The following is a 21,622-nucleotide window of genomic DNA, read 5'->3' as shown; positions in this document are numbered from 1 at the left end:
GGTCGAGAAATTCATTAATTTTGGTAAGTCTTGCTTTTCGGTTGTTCTAGTATTTGTTCTTTATCTTGGTTAATACATTATTCTATTCTCCCAGTATGAAAATGGTTTGAATGTGATTATTATAATTTAGATATTTTTAAAATATGAAATATATACGGATAAACATGTATTGTATACATGTGATCCGATTATTGTAATTGTAAAGTGTGTAAAATGTCTAAGTTATATATTTCTGAAATGAAGTAAGAATTGTGTGTTCTTTTATATTGTAGTTCAATCTGTTGTGATTGCATGGTCGTACTCATGACGTACGGAGCTAGTATACTTTGTAGTGCATACATCAATTACATTGATACACCATACGTGTTGTACATTAGTTGAGATTACATGATGTCACCAAAGGGAGATAATCCTCTAATACTAAAACTCGTACGAGTTATTCCGCATTGGTCCAAGATCTTTATAAGAAATGGAGAATTTTTGCACTTTGAAAAAAACCTGAAATTCTAATGCGTTTACCTATTCATTATCAAAATTGATATTTTGAACCTAAATCTCAATCTGAATTTCCAAATTTATATCACGGTTATCAAGGAATAATTACCTGTCAGAATACATTTTTGATTTTGAAATTCAGAATCAAACAATCCAATCAGCAGCCGGGTTAAAATTTTGTCCTGGGCTTAACCTTCTATACACACGGGCCGTTTCGAAGGTCTTTTTTCATTTAGTTTTGAATACTTTTCGAGATGTTTAAGTTCTACATGTACACGTATATATGAACAATGTACACGTGTTTGCGTAAATGCACGTACATGTGTAGCTACACCGCATACATGGGAGGCCGTCCTTACGTGACCCTAGCTGTTAATAGGACGTACATTTGAACAAACAAACAACAAAAGTAATGCACAAACCCAATAACTGAGAGGTTTAAAAACCTTTTATGTGTGTGGCAGAGCTGTCACCTGAGACACCGGATGTTCAAACACAACCGGTTCAATTTGAGAAACTACCCGGCCGTTTTGAGATCACAGAACCAAATAAATTCCCATAGAGGACCGTGTTAACGTTTGCTACTATTCAGGTTAAATGAAGTTATCAAAATTCTTTACAAATGTTACATCTACATGTATTGTCCGACCCACTCATAAACCATTAACTGGTGTACCCTGAATATATCCAATCAGCAGGCTCCTATATATTCACCTCTCTATGAAATCTTGTGCCCAAAGGGGGATTCCCCTAAATCTGTTTTTCGGTTGAACCAGACTGCTTTCGTAAGAAACGCTCTCTGATTAATATTGAGTGAGATCGTCCGTTCGTTCAACCAATCGTCTGTTCGCTAACATTACTTATATCATTACATAGGTGGAAATCCCGTGTTTTGATCGCGATCAAATCTAGTTAGGGATTTCCATTGAGGATGGAAATCCCTATTGTTATTGTTCTGTTTTTTCTTCTTATTATTATTAGGGATTTCCATTGAGGATGGAAATCCCTATTGTTATTGTTCTGTTTTTTCTTCTTATTATTATTATTCTTTATTTTTCTTTTTTATTCTTATTTCCACGAAATCCTTGTTCGCAAGATATCTCAGGAACGAATAAGGTACGACGCTCAACTTTGGACACGTTGTGAATGTACATGAGATCTTGAAATGTACGTTCGATTTTTTACAAAAATGTTCAAGGTCAAGGTCACAGACGTAAAAAACAATTTTTTTGGAACGAAGTTTTAACGCTCATAACACCATTACCGTACGCTGTACATCGTTCACGTTTTGTTATTCAGATAGATCGTGACATTACGCGTGCTTTTCCCATGCCATGTTATCAGAGATTATGTCAAGGTCAAGAGTTCGCTACGGGGTCAAACAAAGGTCAAAAACGAAATTCACCACAGAAAAGTTTTGAAAGTTGGATATGAAAGGGCATGCCCTCAGAAATATATAATGACAAGTTTTAAGGTCATGAAATCCAAAATGGCGGAGATATAGGCCTTTGAAAAAAGGCTATTTTGGAGTTTTCCCGCCAAAAATTTTTAAGGTTTCAGCGCCTTTAATACTTAACACACATGCTTGATTTTTTGTATAGACATAGCATGGACGAATGTCTACAGAACTTATGCTGTTTTATTGACCTTGACATTCATTCAAGGTCACAGGGTTCAAAAAGCTTTAAACGACATCTTCGTAATAAATAAGAGGTGTAGAGCGCTGAAATTTGGAGACGTTATGTACGTACATGAGTTCTTAAAATGTACTCTCGATTTTGGAGGATAACGTTCAAGGTCAAGGTCACAGACGTAAAAAACTGTTTTTTTCGAACGAACTTTAAACGCTCATAATTTCATAACCGTACGCTACACAACATGTACGTTTCATTCTCCATGTAGATCACGATAATTCACGTTTTTTTCTCATTACATGTTATCAGAAATTATGTTAAGGTCACGAGTTCACTAGGGGGTCAAATGAGGTCAAACAAAGGTCAAAAATGAACTTTACCATAGAAATGTTTCGAAGGGCGCATATGAAAGAGCATGTTCTCAGGCACAAAAAATGACCAAATTCAAGGTCATATGATCCAAAATGGCGGAGATATAGGACATCAAATATCGAAATTTTAGATTATATTTGCCCCTGCCCGAGACGTTTCAGCGCCTTAATACCTGTATGTACGGTGTTGATTTTTCATACCGCTGTTGTATGAACTTTTGTCTTCAAAAGTTTTGGGTTTTAAAGGGATTATATAGAAAAATGGCGGAAATATAGCTCTCCAAATATGGCAATTTGTTCCATTTCCTTATTTTTCAACGTAATTTGTGTGCTCGTAGCGCCTTCATAATTTAATGTAGGGTGTTGATTTTTTTGTAAATGTAGACTTTAACATATTATCTGTATCGGGTTTCAATTTCAAAGACAAAGCACTGAAAATGGCGGAATTGTAGCCCTCCGAATATGGCGTTTCGTTCATTTTTTTAAAGTAAATTTTACCGTTATTTATGAATTTTCAAAGAAAATTGTTTTGAATTAGATGTGAAAGAGCATGCTCTAAGACACATAAAATGACCAATTTCAAGGTCATATGATTCAAAATGGCGGAGATATAGGACATCGAAAATCGAAATTTTAGTTTATATTTGTCCTTGCACGAGACGTTTCAGCGCCTTTAAACCTGTATGTACAGTGTTGATTTTTCATACCTATGTTGTATGAACTTTTGTCTTCAAAAGTTATTTATTTTTAAGGGGTTATATAGAAAAATGGCGGAAATATAGCTCTCCAAATATGGCAATTTGTGTCATTTCCTTATTTTTGTCCCGTAATTTCTGAGCTCGTAGCACCTTTATCATTTATTGTAAGGTGTTGATTGTTTGTAAATATAGACATTGGCACATTCTCTGTACAGAGTTTTAATTTCAAAGTCATGAATTTGAAAATGGCGGAAATATAGCCCTCTGAATATGGCATTTCGTTCACTTTTTAACGTAAATTTTACCGTAATTTTTGAAATTTCAAAGAGAAATGTTTTGAAGAGGATGAGAAAGAGCATGCTCTAAGACACATACAATGACCAATTTCAAGGTCATAAGATTCAAAATGGCGGAGATATTGGACATCAAAAATCGAAATTTTAGTTTATATTTGTCCCTGCGCGAGACGTATCAGCGCCTTTAAACCTGTATGTATGTAGTAGGGTCATATTTTATGTGAATTTATGTAATAAATAAAAGTGGTATATAAAGTGTATTTGAAAGATGTTTCAATATTTGCAAATATATAATTTGCAGTGAATAATAATATTAGTATGTATCTCTGCCGTGCCGTGTTTTACTCGCGTGCGTAATATATCGTATATATTCGCGAGCGCTGCGTTTGTCTATATGTGTATGTACGTACAGTATATGTTTGTGTACCCGTTAGTAGTGTTCACTGACGGACTTTTATGACGGACAGGACATGTGACTGTTACGGACATTGACGAAGTTGTTTGATTGGTCAGTGTGGTCAGTTTAACGTATTTGATATATATCTTTTTGTATTTCGGGATATTTGAATTTCGTCCCTGTGCTTGGTTGGACGTTTCGTTTTCCCGGTCGAGAAATTCATTAATTTTGGTAAGTCTTGCTTTTCGGTTGTTCTAGTATTTGTTCTTTATCTTGGTTAATACATTATTCTATTCTCCCAGTATGAAAATGGTTTGAATGTGATTATTATAATTTAGATATTTTTAAAATATGAAATATATACGGATAAACATGTATTGTATACATGTGATCCGATTATTGTAATTGTAAAGTGTGTAAAATGTCTAAGTTATATATTTCTGAAATGAAGTAAGAATTGTGTGTTCTTTTATATTGTAGTTCAATCTGTTGTGATTGCATGGTCGTACTCATGACGTACGGAGCTAGTATACTTTGTAGTGCATACATCAATTACATTGATACACCATACGTGTTGTACATTAGTTGAGATTACATGATGTCACCAAAGGGAGATAATCCTCTAATACTAAAACTCGTACGAGTTATTCCGCATTGGTCCAAGATCTTTATAAGAAATGGAGAATTTTTGCACTTTGAAAAAACCTGAAATTCTAATGCGTTTACCTATTCATTATCAAAATTGATATTTTGAACCTAAATCTCAATCTGAATTTCCAAATTTATATCACGGTTATCAAGGAATAATTACCTGTCAGAATACATTTTTGATTTTGAAATTCAGAATCAAACAATCCAATCAGCAGCCGGGTTAAAATTTTGTCCTGGGCTCAATCTTATATATACACACGGGCCGTTTCGAAGGTCTTTTTTCATTTAGTTTTGAATACTTTTCGAGATGTTTAAGTTCTACATGTACACGTATATATGAACAATGTACACGTGTTTGCGTAAATGCACGTACATGTGTAGCTACACCGCATACATGGGAGGCCGTCCTTACGTGACCCTAGCTGTTAATAGGACGTACATTTGAACAAACAAACAACAAAAGTAATGCACAAACCCAATAACTGAGAGGTTTAAAAACCTTTTATGTGTGTGGCAGAGCTGTCACCTGAGACACCGGATGTTCAAACACAACCGGTTCAATTTGAGAAACTACCCGGCCGTTTTGAGATCACAGAACCTATAGAGGACCGTGTTAACGTTTGCTACTATTCAGGTTAAATGAAGTTATCAAAATTCTTTACAAATGTTACATCTACATGTATTGTCCGACCCACACATAAACCATTAACTGGTGTACCCTGAATATATCCAATCAGCAGGCTCCTATATATTCACCTCTCTATGAAATCTTGTGCCCAAAGGGGGATTCCCCTAAATCTGTTTTTCGGTTGAACCAGACTGCTTTCGTAAGAAACGCTCTCTGATTAATATTGAGTGAGATCGTCCGTTCGTTCAACCAATCGTCTGTTCGCTAACATTACTTATATCATTACATAGGTGGAAATCCCGTGTTTTGATCGCGATCAAATCTAGTTATTATTATTATTAGGGATTTCCATTGAGGATGGAAATCCCTATTGTTATTGTTCTGTTTTTTAGGGATTTCCATTGAGGATGGAAATCCCTATTGTTTTTGTTCTGTTTTTTCTTTTTTATTATTATTATTATTCTTATTATTTCCACGAAACCTTCTTAACACTTTTTCTCACGAACGGAACAAGGTACGATGCTCAAATTTGGACACGTTATGTATGTACATGAGTGCTTGAAACGTAAGTTCGAGTTTGTACGATAAGGTTCAAGGTCAAGGTCACAGACGTAAAAAACAATTTTTTTGGAACGAAGTTTTAACGCTCATAACACCATTACCGTACGCTGTACATCGTTCACGTTTTGTTATTCAGATAGATCGTGACATTACGCGTGCTTTTCCCATGCCATGTTATCAGAGATTATGTCAAGGTCAAGAGTTCGCTACGGGGTCAAACAAAGGTCAAAAACGAAATTCACCACAGAAAAGTTTTGAAAGTTGGATATGAAAGGGCATGCCCTCAGAAATATATAATGACAAGTTTTAAGGTCATGAAATCCAAAATGGCGGAGATATAGGCCTTTGAAAAAAGGCTATTTTGGAGTTTTCCCGCCAAAAATTTTTAAGGTTTCAGCGCCTTTAATACTTAACACACATGCTTGATTTTTTGTATAGACATAGCATGGACGAATGTCTACAGAACTTATGCTGTTTTATTGACCTTGACATTCATTCAAGGTCACAGGGTTCAAAAAGCTTTAAATAAACGACATCTTCGTAATAAATAAGAGGTGTAGAGCGCTGAAATTTGGAGACGTTATGTACGTACATGAGTTCTTAAAATGTACTCTCGATTTTGGAGGATAACGTTCAAGGTCAAGGTCACAGATGTAAAAAACTGCTTTTTTCGAACGAACTTTAAACGCTCATAATTTCATAACCGTACGCTACACAACATGTACGTTTCATTCTCCATGTAGATCACGATAATTCACGTTTTTTTCTCATTACATGTTATCAGAAATTATGTTAAGGTCACGAGTTCACTAGGGGGTCAAATGAGGTCAAACAAAGGTCAAAAATGAACTTTACCATAGAAATGTTTCGAAGGGCGCATATGAAAGAGCATGTTCTCAGGCACAAAAAATGACCAAATTCAAGGTCATATGATCCAAAATGGCGGAGATATAGGACATCAAATATCGAAATTTTAGATTATATTTGCCCCTGCCCGAGACGTTTCAGCGCCTTAATACCTGTATGTACGGTGTTGATTTTTCATACCGCTGTTGTATGAACTTTTGTCTTCAAAAGTTTTGGGTTTTAAAGGGATTATATAGAAAAATGGCGGAAATATAGCTCTCCAAATATGGCAATTTGTTCCATTTCCTTATTTTTCAACGTAATTTGTGTGCTCGTAGCGCCTTCATAATTTAATGTAGGGTGTTGATTTTTTGTAAATGTAGACTTTAACATATTATCTGTATCGGGTTTCAATTTCAAAGACAAAGCACTGAAAATGGCGGAATTGTAGCCCTCCGAATATGGCGTTTCGTTCATTTTTTTAAAGTAAATTTTACCGTACTAAAGTATTTATGAAATTTCAAAGAAAATTGTTTTGAATTAGATGTGAAAGAGCATGCGCTAAGACACATAAAATGACCAATTTCAAAGGTCATATGATTCAAAATGGCGGAGATATAGGACATCGAAAATCGAAATTTTAGTTTATATTTGTCCTTGCACGAGACGTTTCAGCGCCTTTAAACCTGTATGTACAGTGTTGATTTTTTCATACCTGTGTTGTATGAACTTTTGTTTTGAAAACAAATGAGTTGCAAGGGGTTATATAGAAAAATGGCGGAAATATAGCTCTCCAAATATGGCAATTTGTGTCATTTCCTTATTTTTGTCCCGTAATTTCTGAGCTCGTAGCACCTTTATCATTTATTGTAAGGTGTTGATTGTTTGTAAATATAGACATTGGCACATTCTCTGTACAGAGTTTTAATTTCAAAGTCATGAATTTGAAAATGGCGGAAATATAGCCCTCTGAATATGGCATTTCGTTCACTTTTTAACGTAAATTTTACCGTAATTTTTGAAATTTCAAAGAGAAATGTTTTGAAGAGGATGAGAAAGAGCATGCTCTAAGACACATACAATGACCAATTTCAAGGTCATAAGATTCAAAATGGCGGAGATATTGGACATCAAAAATCGAAATTTTAGTTTATATTTGTCCCTGCGCGAGACGTATCAGCGCCTTTAAACCTGTATGTATGTAGTAGGGTCATATTTTATGTGAATTTATGTAATAAATAAAAGTGGTATAAAAGTGTATTTGAAAGATGTTTCAATATTTGCAAATATATAATTTGCAGTGAATAATAATATTAGTATGTATCTCTGCCGTGCCGTGTTTTACTCGCGTGCGTAATATATCGTATATATTCGCGAGCGCTGCGTTTGTCTATATGTGTATGTACGTACAGTATATGTTTGTGTACCCGTTAGTAGTGTTCACTGACGGACTTTTATGACGGACAGGACATGTGACTGTTACGGACATTGACGAAGTTGTTTGATTGGTCAGTGTGGTCAGTTTAACGTATTTGATATATATCTTTTTGTATTTCGGGATATTTGAATTTCGTCCCTGTGCTTGGTTGGACGTTTCGTTTTCCCGGTCGAGAAATTCATTAATTTTGGTAAGTCTTGCTTTTCGGTTGTTCTAGTATTTGTTCTTTATCTTGGTTAATACATTATTCTATTCTCCCAGTATGAAAATGGTTTGAATGTGATTATTATAATTTAGATATTTTTAAAATATGAAATATATACGGATAAACATGTATTGTATACATGTGATCCGATTATTGTAATTGTAAAGTGTGTAAAATGTCTAAGTTATATATTTCTGAAATGAAGTAAGAATTGTGTGTTCTTTTATATTGTAGTTCAATCTGTTGTGATTGCATGGTCGTACTCATGACGTACGGAGCTAGTATACTTTGTAGTGCATACATCAATTACATTGATACACCATACGTGTTGTACATTAGTTGAGATTACATGATGTCACCAAAGGGAGATAATCCTCTAATACTAAAACTCGTACGAGTTATTCCGCATTGGTCCAAGATCTTTATAAGAAATGGAGAATTTTTGCACTTTGAAAAAACCTGAAATTCTAATGCGTTTACCTATTCATTATCAAAATTGATATTTTGAACCTAAATCTCAATCTGAATTTCCAAATTTATATCACGGTTATCAAGGAATAATTACCTGTCAGAATACATTTTTGATTTTGAAATTCAGAATCAAACAATCCAATCAGCAGCCGGGTTAAAATTTTGTCCTGGGCTTAACCTTCTATACACACGGGCCGTTTCGAAGGTCTTTTTTCATTTAGTTTTGAATACTTTTCGAGATGTTTAAGTTCTACATGTACACGTATATATGAACAATGTACACGTGTTTGCGTAAATGCACGTACATGTGTAGCTACACCGCATACATGGGAGGCCGTCCTTACGTGACCCTAGCTGTTAATAGGACGTACATTTGAACAAACAAACAACAAAAGTAATGCACAAACCCAATAACTGAGAGGTTTAAAAACCTTTTATGTGTGTGGCAGAGCTGTCACCTGAGACACCGGATGTTCAAACACAACCGGTTCAATTTGAGAAACTACCCGGCCGTTTTGAGATCACAGAACCAGAACCTATAGAGGACCGTGTTAACGTTTGCTACTATTCAGGTTAAATGAAGTTATCAAAATTCTTTACAAATGTTACATCTACATGTATTGTCCGACCCACTCATAAACCATTAACTGGTGTACCCTGAATATATCCAATCAGCAGGCTCCTATATATTCACCTCTCTATGAAATCTTGTGCCCAAAGGGGGATTCCCCTAAATCTGTTTTTCGGTTGAACCAGACTGCTTTCGTAAGAAACGCTCTCTGATTAATATTGAGTGAGATCGTCCGTTCAGTTCAACCAATCGTCTGTTCGCTAACATTACTTATATCATTACATAGGTGGAAATCCCGTGTTTTGATCGCGATCAAATCTAGTTATTATGACGTCACAATACACACAAGGACATATACTGTCAAAAATGTACTTCATCTTAGTTTTGTTTAATGTGATCTGAAAAATGGCATGATGAATAGGCGCTAATGCTAAACTAAAAAAGTGATTTCATTTTTTTTTTATTTTTCTATATTTTTTGGACACTTTAATATTTTAATGTTATTCAATATATATTATATACATTCATTTTTCGTCCCTATACCCATACATAACCGAAATGTTAACAATATACCGTTATGTTTATTGAACGAATTTTTGTTACGGTCTTAATGGCCAGATTCAACCTTTTGGGCCTAAAAATAATCCCGGTTTAAAATAAGAGGTTTAAGCACCAAACTTGGGATTATCTGCATCTATTTTTTTTCAGTTAAAAACGTCACGTGCTTATACCTCATTCATGCCATTGGTCGGAATATACATTCGTATTATCGGTATTAGTGACCACTCACGTGAAGTATAAATGTGTTTACTTCCAAAAATTTATGGTGATAAATTGCTTGCCATTTCTTCGGAAAAAAAACATTTGTTTTGAAAGCATATTTTGTCCAAAATGTTATTAATATTTGCATGCATATCATTTTGACTTGCACATATGGACTGTTTTACAAATTTAAATAATGAACTGAAATTGAGTTATAAACTGCCTAATTTCCACGTTTTTGTAGCATAAATGATATAATGCGAGAATTAACCAAATTCATAGGTATAAACCGTTCTAAATATTTTAGCGAAATTCGATAATTTAATTGGGCTTCGATTCAGCGAAGATATTTAAATCATTTTATTTTCAAAATTTGTTAAATATTATTCAGTTCCCATAGGGGGTAAATATATTACCTGCTAAATTGGTGAATTCTTCGAAGACAGACACAAATAACACGGATAAGATCTTCGTCAAAAAAAGGCCAAATTATATAAACTAAATGCCAGGTCAGAGAAAATCACTCTATTTGGAAGTTAACACACACTCATGTGATCACTAGTTACCCATAATACAATTCCATTATTTATTTCGGCCAATGGCCGATGAAATGAGGTATAAGCACGTGACTTGTTTTACTACGTTTGACTACAAAGAACGGGTGTTTTGTGCCATTATTGGGAAAATCCCCCGCGGATCGTGGTTTCATTTCCACCATTTGAAATTGCTAAGCAATACTATCATATCATATTGTTAATTTCCAAATTCTTTCCAAACAAATTATTAAGCTTTCCGACTAAGCTTCCGCGTAGCCCACTTAGCTTCTTGGGAATCTAATACATGTACTTGTACACATACTAAGGAAAATGATGTGCATGCACGGGCTATTGTGCTAAATTGAGACCTACATATATATAGGTAGGTTCCGTACGAAAATGCCTAGATACTACTGGTTAGTGTAGATATATATTGATATATATATAGTCTACGTCCTGTTACGTTGACCCGATCTGAACCGGCCGTGGCATTTTTTACGTTGATTATCTATCACGTTAAAAAGAGCGGAAGTTCCACTATCGCAAAGAGACACAAAAAATAAATGACCATGGCTGTTGATAGGGCGTTAACTTATCCAACCAGAATCAATCAGCCACCAAACAACTGTTTCCTTCTCAGACCTGTTAGTGTTCTCTAAGTGGACCAGAGAGTAAGTGTATCCCAATTCTATAAGAATGTTATTTTCCCCCGATGATCTCACGGAAAAGTAAACTTCCCTATAGTCAAGGGTATTCAGACCTACATGTAACCTTAGTTATAAGTGCGTTGTAGATTCTGTGACATTTTGTCCAACATGTGTATCTAGTTTTGATGATACATCTAGGATATGGTGAGAGGCGGATGGGTTGACGTTGCAAGTCAATTATAAGAAAACCCGTTAATTACTATATAATTAAGGATATTCCTTATAATCGCTATTATTACAATGTTCTAAAATTTCACTTGAACACGAATGTTGTTATTTATTATCAGTTACTTTAATTAATGGTTTATAGACCTATTCAAATCGTATTGACATCACCATAATGTAATACATACCATGCAGATCAAAACACGTTCATGTATAAAATGACAAAATAGTATGCATAAATGCAGTTATCATAACAATTACATACATGTAAGTATACACTATCCGCTGTGTAGTAAACACTTGTATACATCATACATCATACATTGATCTATATTACTAAAATTAAAGGGTCACTACCTTTCCGAAACGGCTTTTAATTTTTGAAATAGGAATGTAAAACGAGATCAATCATTTTGTAGAGTCGCAGAAGTTATTAACTATACGTTTACTAGCACACTTATCATCACCTTCAGAACTGTTTAATTAGAATAAATAAAATGTTTATTTTCATAACGCGGGTCGTTTTATGTTTCCCGCCGTCGTCCTAAATGCCGCGCGGTAGTTGACTATCACTGCGCCAGACGGCAAAACAGCGAAATGAATCTCCACTGTTATCGTACATTAGACAGGAAATCTTGCATATGTTTGGTGTTGTAGCCTCATCTTAAGCCATCGATATATATATTTTCTTTTGTTATTAAAGTTTTTAAGAAACCTTTAAATTTTGCTCCGGAAAGGTAGTGGGCCTTTAATACATGTACATTCAAGCTAGGCCAGTGGCATAACTTTACAAATGTATAAATCATAAAAAACTTATATCAGTACACTATACATGTACGTATCTATAAAAGTTGTTGCAGTAAAGTCATTATCCAAAAAATACACGCATTTATAAATAAGTGTCTAGAAAAAGGTTGGATTAATAAATTGTTAGACTCTCTAATGGTTTACAATTATAATCAGAGGTAATATTGGTAATAATTAAAATTATGCCAAAAATGATGCATGCAATCAGAAGCCTTGCTTTGCTTCTGATGAAATATTTACAACGAGCTATTGTCTTGGATTGATCGGTGTAATATAGGCTAATGTAATCCCTGTAACAAGCCACTTTTATTACCAGAGCCAGAGAAAACTGCCCCAGATACCAGACACGCATACTATTTATAAATATTATTGTGTCTAGTGCAAATAATGAATTCTCCCTCGTTAAAGGGGGACAACTCTAAACAAAGCCAAAAACGACGCCATGTTTTATGTGAGATCATGATCTGAGAAAGGCATAATTTATTTAAGAACAATATGTACGGGTGGCAGCAAATGCAAGGGGGCATGCCCGGCCAACAGATGCAGTTTAACATGGATCAACAACAGCAAATGTACCAATGGTACTACCAGCAGCAAGCGATGCAACAACAATGGCCGGGCCAGGCCATGATGGGAGTACCAAACCAGCCACAACCTCCTGTCGGGCCGGCTCCCCCGTTGCCTACTGACCCACCTCCCCCGACCCCCGAGGAGAAAGGACCACAGACACCAGATGAAAAGTCTAAAGACGCCCCTCCTCTCCCAGTAAACCCGGCCCCACCTGTAGATGAGAAGCCACCCCTACCCCCAGAACCTCCACCAGAAGATGGCAATAAATCGAAACAGGCAAGTTATAAATTAAATCATTCGGATTAAGCCTAAACATGGTATAATTATACATTAATACCCCCTACATTATTTGTAATAATTGTAAATCTGTTAAACAGCCAAAATAATATCATAGATCTGTATACGTATCAGGTCTAGATCTAGATCTTTTAGTTCTATTAATAGTCTAGGGTGCTAGCCCCCCAGCTTTGCTTTTCCTTTGGTTTTGATTGTAGAGATAATTGTTTTTTTTCGTCCTCCTAATATTCGTATGTAATACGATTTCAGTTTAATTTAAAAATTCATGGACGAAATTACAATTGATTCCCAATTTTTTTTTATTTCATACTGAATAACCAAGGATTTATAAGTGAGAAGGATTCGTGTCCGTCTCTTTACACTACTAAACACCACGCGAGACGCTTATGAACCGGGAACATACATGCCATACCTCCCGGCGTGAGACAAAACCTCCCGTATTTTAAAGCCTTTTATTGTCTCCCAGCAGGAGAGTCTAAATTCCCGATTTCTATAAACCCCTCCGTTTTATTTTCGTTGCCACATTTGTGTACATGCTAGGTTAATTTTAGCACGAGAGTAACAACTCCCTGACCCCCTGACCAACACCCAAGTGGCCCTAATTAGCAGCATTGGGCTATTTCCACCTTGGCTTGTGGTGTCACTTTCACTCGCGTCTGTGTATTACGTAAACTGAAGTCAAGCAGCCGATTCCCGATCGGCCGCCTAGAAAACAATCAGCTGGCCTATCAATAAATTTTTATGACTACAGCTAGTGAGCATTACAATAAAACAAATACTGCTTACAACTGTGAATGATTTACTTACGTTTTTAATGTTAAATAGGCCCTAACTGTATTTTGATGGATGTCACAAACTTTGCAATCGTAAAATTTTGGGTAATTGTAATAGATGATCCGGATTTTATAGAATTTCCGGATTTCCTAATAACCACGTTTTTAAAAATGGAAAAAGTATTATTTTTCTTAGAATTTCTGTGTGAATTTATTTTTAGAAAAAAATATATTAATAATAAAAAATTATCAGTAGTAACTGAATCTAAATAAATAAAATTAAAAAGAAATTTACTTTTTTTCTCTCTCAGATTAAATTACATTTTGAATATTACTGTTACGATTCTGTTTTTTTTTTTTTTAGTGCTTGTAAATTTAGAACTTAATCTAAGTTAATTATCCGTTATTGTGAAAGATTATTAAAAAGCCAAGTCTAATATTTCGAACAATAAAACTGCTCCAGAACTGGGTGTATATAGAGATGTGACTAATTTTGCAAAACCACACATTCCTTTATTTCAGTTAAATTCAATATGAATTCAGAATTTCATCATAAAAAAGCAGATATTTAATTTATTCATATATGTCGCGCGTATACCTCCCTCTATTGAGACCAAAATCCCTTTAAATGGTTTATCAATCTCCCTCTCCACCCCTAGAAAAATATGGCATGTATGCGGGAATAAAAACCGTTTTTCTCAACAAATACTTGTCTTATCGAGTCAAACTAAACACCAATGTAAAGTAAATTAAATTTCACAACGTTTATAACTTGCTTTAAAGACGGAAGATTTAGAAGAAATGTCTTAAACTTTCGTTAAAAAAATACGACCGCTCATGAAATGGCAGCACACTTCAGAAAGTAAGACGGTAACCCTCGCACCCCCATGCTACATCAACAGGTGCGGCGGAGGATATCGAAGGAAATCAGTCGTCGCCCAACGTCACGGTCAGTGCACAAACACAAAAGCCCTGCGCTGTCTTTGCCCAAAACTCAGTGTGACTTATCCTTCTCATATACGTCCTTGGAATAACTAATGTACTTTAATTGCCAATATTTGATTTTAACTGGTTTATAAAGTATAATCTTCATATTATTTTCAGCAGATAAAATTTAAAGCAATTCATTTTTTATGTATGAAAGTTTATAATTATTATATCTTTTTCTGTCATTGTAGACTAACGATGCTAAACCAAAAGCAAAAGTTGAAGAGGAAGAAAAACTGTCAGTTCTTCAGCAACAAGCAGCGAATTGGCAGCAACAGCAACAACAACAACAACAACAGCAGCATTGGTCCCAGGGACAGGGCGGTGGATGGTCACAACATCAGCCTTACGGAGATAAGCCTGCAGGACAAATGACCACAGGTGTGTGTAGACATGTATATACACAAGTGGGTTTCTTTTGGAATTAATTTTATCAAAATCATTTTAACCATTATTTTTCTATAATTTGGACTAAAATGAAGTTCTCAAGTGGTCAGACAGAAATACTGACAGAGGTCAGGCTAATGGTCACACTTATATTGTCACTTTTCCCTTGATCAAATCACAGCTACCAGGCTCATCTAAAAAAAAAATTACATGTTCTGGTACATAATATTTCTCATTTATTATGTTCTAGAATTATCTTGTCAATATCTATTATGTACTAGAGCATGTAATTATTTTTAAAACCGAGCCAGGTCCCGATTTCTGGAAACAAACTTAAGTCAAAATTTGACTTAAGTCAATTTTATCAACATAAGTTACATAAGGAGAAAAACTTAAGTTTTGACTTAAGTCTGTACTTTTGTTTCGAGAAATCGGAGCCAGGTATCTGTTATCAAATGCACATGTTCTCTGTCACAATTGTCAGCTTGTATTGATTGCTACATACATTAGCAGGTAAAGGGAAGTAGCTCAAAACCAACACTACACTATATCTCGACGGTATGAGATACAGCCACTCTGTTAGTGTGATACAGACACTCTGTTAGTGTATTATGATTATTTTTTCCTTTTTGTACACAATATATGTGCCCAGGGTGGTTACACCATTGAAAAATAAAGATTTCACAACTTAATTGCACAGAGTAAGCTTTAATCAAAAGAAGGCAAACACAGAAATCATCACAGTTTTCATAGTTTTGGTTTGTATTTAAGTCAATATATTAAATATAAGTGAAAATGGGGCCTCCAAACAAGAGGGAGGAGTGCTTATTGTGTAGAATACAGAATGCTATTGTTAGTCATCTTGTTAAGCACACAGATTTCATTAATTACTAACTCTAAAGGTTGCTGGACATTTTTGATGTGCTTTGAGTAAGTAGTTTTTTAAAGCGTTTTGATAATGATATGTCATCCTAGCATGTTTTCTACTCTCACAGCCTGCAGTCCAGCTATGGAGGCCATTAAGCAGGAGGAGCGTGACTTTGACATACAATACAAACAGTGGAAACAGCAATATGATGACTGGAAGGCTCAGAATCAAAGTAAGTTTAAATCACCAGCCACATTATGGGTAAAAACAACAGGGCCCAGTTGCACGAACATTCTTTGAAATTAAGGAATTCCTAAGGATGTACTCCTGAGAAGTCAAAATTTTCTTGTATTAAATTTTTCTTCTCATATAGATATTTTTGGAAATAGGAGTTCATGCCATAAAAGAAAATGGAAGAAAAAACATATGTCCGTGTGCTCGTTTTTGAGCTGTTGTCACTCAAAGATACCTAGTTGACAAAATATTGTATTTTATGGGAATTTTGCGGTTTTGACCATATACACAAAAGATAAAAGCCATAATTTCCTAATGAGGTGTTTGATATGTATGGATATTTGTAAAATTTATTTTCCTGTAGTCTTCTTTAAAAATATACCAGTTTAGTTATGATTGATAAGACTTATATTTTTTCTCAGAATAGCAACATTCACCTTAATTTTGAGCTACAAGATGCACCATTTTCAGTCATTTTTGCCAACTTTAACCCTTTATAGAAAAAGTTCTGGTATTAAACTTTTGTTAATATTTTGCATATCAACAGGGAAAGGGTTGTTCTTTCTAAATCAGACAGAAAAATGGGGGTTCCGTGTGCTTACTTTCTTGCCCCATTTGAATATTTGTTATTTTTCAGTATTTTAGAGTAAAAACTAAAAGTGCTCAAATTAACATTAAATGTAAAAATTAAGTGACAAAAATGTATCATTTCACACATTAATGCTCAATGTTTTAATTACCATGACCCCAGTAAAGATTTCCAGCAAAAATTAGCTCGATACAGCTGAAAATACTGGCGCAGTGATGATTTAAGTAAAAACAATTTCAGTAAAAAACGGTAAAACAGTGGTTCTACTCAAAGCGAAAAAAGACACAATTTCAAAATGGGCCATTTCTTAAAATCCCTGTATAAAAAAATCTACTAAAGATAGAAATTAATTTTTTGACAAAATTTGCAACTGGCAACTTGCTACAGATATTGATAGATTTTATGTGAAAATAATCATAACTTCTTTGATCTATATCGAAACGAGACTTCAACGGGACTGAAACCTCAGAAGAATACATTCTTAAATTAGATTCTCCAAAGGAAAGCATTACAGATTTTAAGGCAGTCTTTTTAACTTAGATTTTTCCTTAATTTTTGTAATGCTTTTTCTATGGGGAAATTTAAGTTACGGAATGTTCATAAAACTGGGCCCAGGTTTTGAAAGTACAAGGGAATTATAAATCCCATACGTATAAAGTACAAAGTACATTTCTATAAAATTCTTCCCACGTTTTCTTCTCCAGCAAGTTCAAATGTGTTATATATTGTCAAACAATGTGATGAAAATAAGTGTTTTTGTTAGTAACAAAGGATCCTATCTAGCCACAGGGAGCTGACACAATATAGTAGGGGGTGTCTAATTACCATAAAAGTACTTAAAATACTACTATTAACCTCAGATATATTGTGTCAACCCCCTGTGAATCTACCTGTTTTAAACATAGACAGTAGAAAATATATTTATAAAGAAAGGAAGAACAAAAAAAGCAAGAAAAAGAAAACAAAAAAAAACCAGGCATCAATGTTAACTCAATCATGTTTTATGTAGTACATTTGTATTATAAGGGATCTGTAAAGTTGATGTAGGATCTCGATGTCAACTGCACATTTCTCCCTCTGTATTTGACAAAATTCTAACCAGATGTTAACTGCTTATCCAAAATAACAAGTGATTTTTACTCAATAAAGACATGTACATCAGTACATGAAGCCGGTCAACGTGATACTTATTCTATGGTAGATGTTTCACGATCCACATTACCAGGGGTTGTGATCTCTACAACCCTGGAACATGCTACAGCAAAAGTGAAGGCAATTCAGGAGAAACAAAATAAACAAGATAAAATCACATGCCTGCAGATTAGAGACTTAAGCTTCCTTTGAATATTTACAGTAACGAAACTCAACTTCAAACCCATATAATGTATATTTCTTCAATTCTTCTAATATACATCAAAGGAACAAACTACCTGCATGCTCATCAAATGTCGCATACATCTAGCCTTCAGTTTGCAATGACATGTTCCAGGGGTGAAAATATTGTAAGTTAAAGTAACCCATGGAACTGGAGGATGCTGTACCCTTACCTTCACTTTTACCGGTGTTGTTTGCAAACCAATTCACATGATTTCAATTTATGGTGTGATCGATCAGAAAAGTAATTCTGGATATTTAAATTTGTTGTTATTCAATTAGAGAACAGAGTAACTGTTTTGCTACAAAAGGTTTAGATTTTACATGACCAATAATTGTTGTCAAAAATAAACAAAATGCCAACATAATTTACATTTTGTAATTCTTTCATATTCTGATATTTTTAGATCATCCAAACAAGGAACAGTTCCTACAGTATGAAGCAACATGGAGGCAATATGAACAACAGATGGAAGGAAAACGATTAGAAATCGCTTCCAGGAAAGCGGAAGTTGTGAAGCAGGAAGAAAACAATGCTAAATCTAAACAGGATGGACAGGGTGCTACAGACAGTGCTGGAATGAACCAACAGGGAAATAACAACCAGCACGGTAATTTTGGTCCAAATCAAGGAAAATTTGGTCCAAATCAAGGAAATTTCGGTCCGAATCAAGGAAATTTTGGTTCAAACCAACAAGGAAATTTCGGTCCGAATCAAGGAAATTTTGGTTCAAACCAACAGGGAAATTTGGGTTCAAACCAACAAGATAACTTTGGCCAAAATCAACAAGGAAACTTTGGCCAAAATCAACAAGGAAACTTTGGTCAAAATCAACGTGGAGGCTTTGGTCCAAACCAACGAGGGAATTTTGGGCCAAACCAACGAGGAAATTTTGGTTCAAACCAACGGGGGAACTTTGGCCCAAATCAAAGAGGGAACTTTGGCCCAAATCAACGAGGGAACTTTGTACAGAATCAACGAGGGAACTTTGGACCAAATCAGAGAGGGAACTTTGGGCCTAACCAAAGAGGAAACTTTGGCCCAAACCAGCGAGGAGGATTTGGTCCAAATCAAGGAAAGTTTGGTCAAAATCAGCAAGGGAACTTTGGATCAAACCAAGAAGATAGTTCTGAACAAATGCAAGGAAACTTTGGTCCAAATCAACAGGGAAACTTCGGCAAAGGTTTCGGTTCTCAAGGGAAGTTTGGACAAGGTCAAAACCAGCAGCAAAGTGCTGGACAGGATGAAAACCAGGGTGAATTTGGACAAAATGAGGGTCAGGATAACTTTGGTTCACAAGATCAAGAACAATTTGATTCTGAGAACAATTTCAATTCTAATAAAAACTTTGGAACCTACCAGAACATGAAGTTTGGTCCATCAAGAGTGATGGACAGAGCAGGTGGTCAAAGGTTTCCTGGGTCTGGGGGTGGACCAAGACCAGGGATGCTTAGAGGTCAGAATACTCAAGGTTATCAAATGCAAGGTCAAGGGCGTGGGCAAATGATGCAAGGAAATCAGTCGAATGATGGTGAGGACGATATGGACCTGGACACACCAGAGCAAGAGGATAATCAAGACAATTTTGAAACAGACTTTGATAATGAATCTGAATCTTATATGTTTGACAATCAAGATCAAATGGGAAATCAAGGTCAAATGGGTGGCCGGGGACAAATGAGAGGTCGAGGTCAAATGGGGGGTAGAGGTCAAATGCGTGGCAGAGGTCAGATGGGAGGCAGAGGGCAGATGGGAGGCAGAGGTCAAATGGGAGGTAGGGGTCAAATGGGAGGTAGGGGTCAAATGGGAGGTCAAGGGTCCTTTGGAATGAGAGGTCAAGGTTTATTAGGTTCTAGACCTTCCGGTCCCAATTCAGAAAATCAACAGAATGATGGAAATCAAGGAAGGGGAAGAGGTAACCAAAGAGGGATGCTTCAAGGTCAGTATGGACCAGGAGGAAGAGGTCAGAGATTTGATGGCCCTCAAGGTCAAATGAATGAGTCTGCCGGAGGGCGAGGCATGATGCGAGGACAAGGTCCTAGGCAACCATTTAGTGGTGACAGAGGAATGGGTCCAGGTAGGGGAGGAAGAGGTGGTCAGCGAGGGGGATTTAGAGGCCGAGGGGGTGGCCCTGTGCCCTTGATGGACATTCACTTCCGAGGAGGTGCTGACAATTTACAAGAGGAAGACATGGATGAAGATGAGGCTGGAGAGGATGATGAATGGAAGATGGTAGATGCAAGTGAAGCATTTGGCCAGAAGAAGACCTCATTACTAGGTCCGGGACCCAAATCCGGACCCCCACAAAGCATTGCTACAGGACAGAAGCTGGGAGATTCAACAAATCAGGCCAAACCAGGGGACAAAAAGTCTGACACACCAAGTCAAGTATCTCCAACTAAGGGCAGCACTGGCGGAAAACCTGGAGACAAAGCGGATCCGTCTAGCACCAGCAAACCAGGAGAAAAACCAGCATCAACTGAAGACAAATCTGATAAACCAGGATCTGACAAATCTGGTGAGGAGAAGACGAAAGACAAACCAGGCGACAAATCTGGTGATAAATTAGATCAGTCGGGGAACAAATCAGCCATAGAAGACAAGGATGATGGCGAAAAGAAAATTCCAGGGTAAGTTTAATTAGATTCTTTCTCCAAATTGTTTCACATTTTTAGTTGGTAAACTATATTTACCTGTGGTCAACCTCTGTCTTTGTGACATTTTTCTCTGTTTTAAACATGTGTGCTGGTCCTCTGGTTAAACATTGAATGTTTTTGTTTAAATAGCTTTTAATAGCTAATGTTATGACATTTTCCTCAGGATACAGGTAAATAAGTATACCTGACGACTATAGTATACTTTATGCAATTGCAAATGAAAAAGATGGAATGTTGGGATAAAATTACAATTTTAAATTCCACCTATTCACCAACCAGGACACATTTTCACTTATCCTGATCTGAGACTTGAGCATGTCATTTTAAAATTCAAGGGTCGAATAAATTAACAAGACATTGCTGGAAAAGTTGGAAAGCAATAATAGGATAAGTTTTATACTGATGGTGTATATTTCAAGGATTTCTTTGTTGATCAAAATGTTTTATCTGTCTTTCAGTTTGGGTGATGGCGATGCTAAAGATGCTCCCAAGGTTGGTTATATGTTTGGATAATATAAGAATACCTTGGTAATAAGTTAGGCAATCCAAAGATACAAAGAAAAAAGATCTTCATAGCCCAGCAATCTAATTAAAATTAGACTTGTAATTGCGCTCTACTACGGTACTCTATGATACGCTCCAATAC

At 35.7% G+C, this 21,622-nt stretch overlaps 1 protein-coding gene across 1 annotated transcript in view; it reads left to right on the top strand.

Annotated features, from left to right (window-relative positions):
* The first annotated feature begins 12,656 nt into the window (after window positions 1-12,656).
* Window positions 12,657-21,622, top strand: part of LOC138317308 (YLP motif-containing protein 1-like) — a 35,502-nt gene continuing 26,536 nt past the window's right edge. Inside the window, exons 1-5 of the mRNA XM_069258875.1 lie at window positions 12,657-13,085; window positions 15,058-15,247; window positions 16,249-16,353; window positions 18,726-20,949; window positions 21,435-21,468. Of these exons, the coding sequence (XP_069114976.1) occupies window positions 12,735-13,085; window positions 15,058-15,247; window positions 16,249-16,353; window positions 18,726-20,949; window positions 21,435-21,468 (2,904 nt within the window). The 5' untranslated portion in view covers window positions 12,657-12,734. The remainder of the gene's footprint in view (window positions 13,086-15,057; window positions 15,248-16,248; window positions 16,354-18,725; window positions 20,950-21,434; window positions 21,469-21,622) is intronic.

This window comes from Argopecten irradians, chromosome 3, assembly GCF_041381155.1.
Source record: "Argopecten irradians isolate NY chromosome 3, Ai_NY, whole genome shotgun sequence".
Lineage (NCBI taxonomy): Eukaryota > Metazoa > Mollusca > Bivalvia > Pectinida > Pectinidae > Argopecten > Argopecten irradians.
The sequence above is the reverse complement of the archived record's forward strand: the minus strand, read 5'-3'. Positions and strand labels throughout refer to the sequence as shown.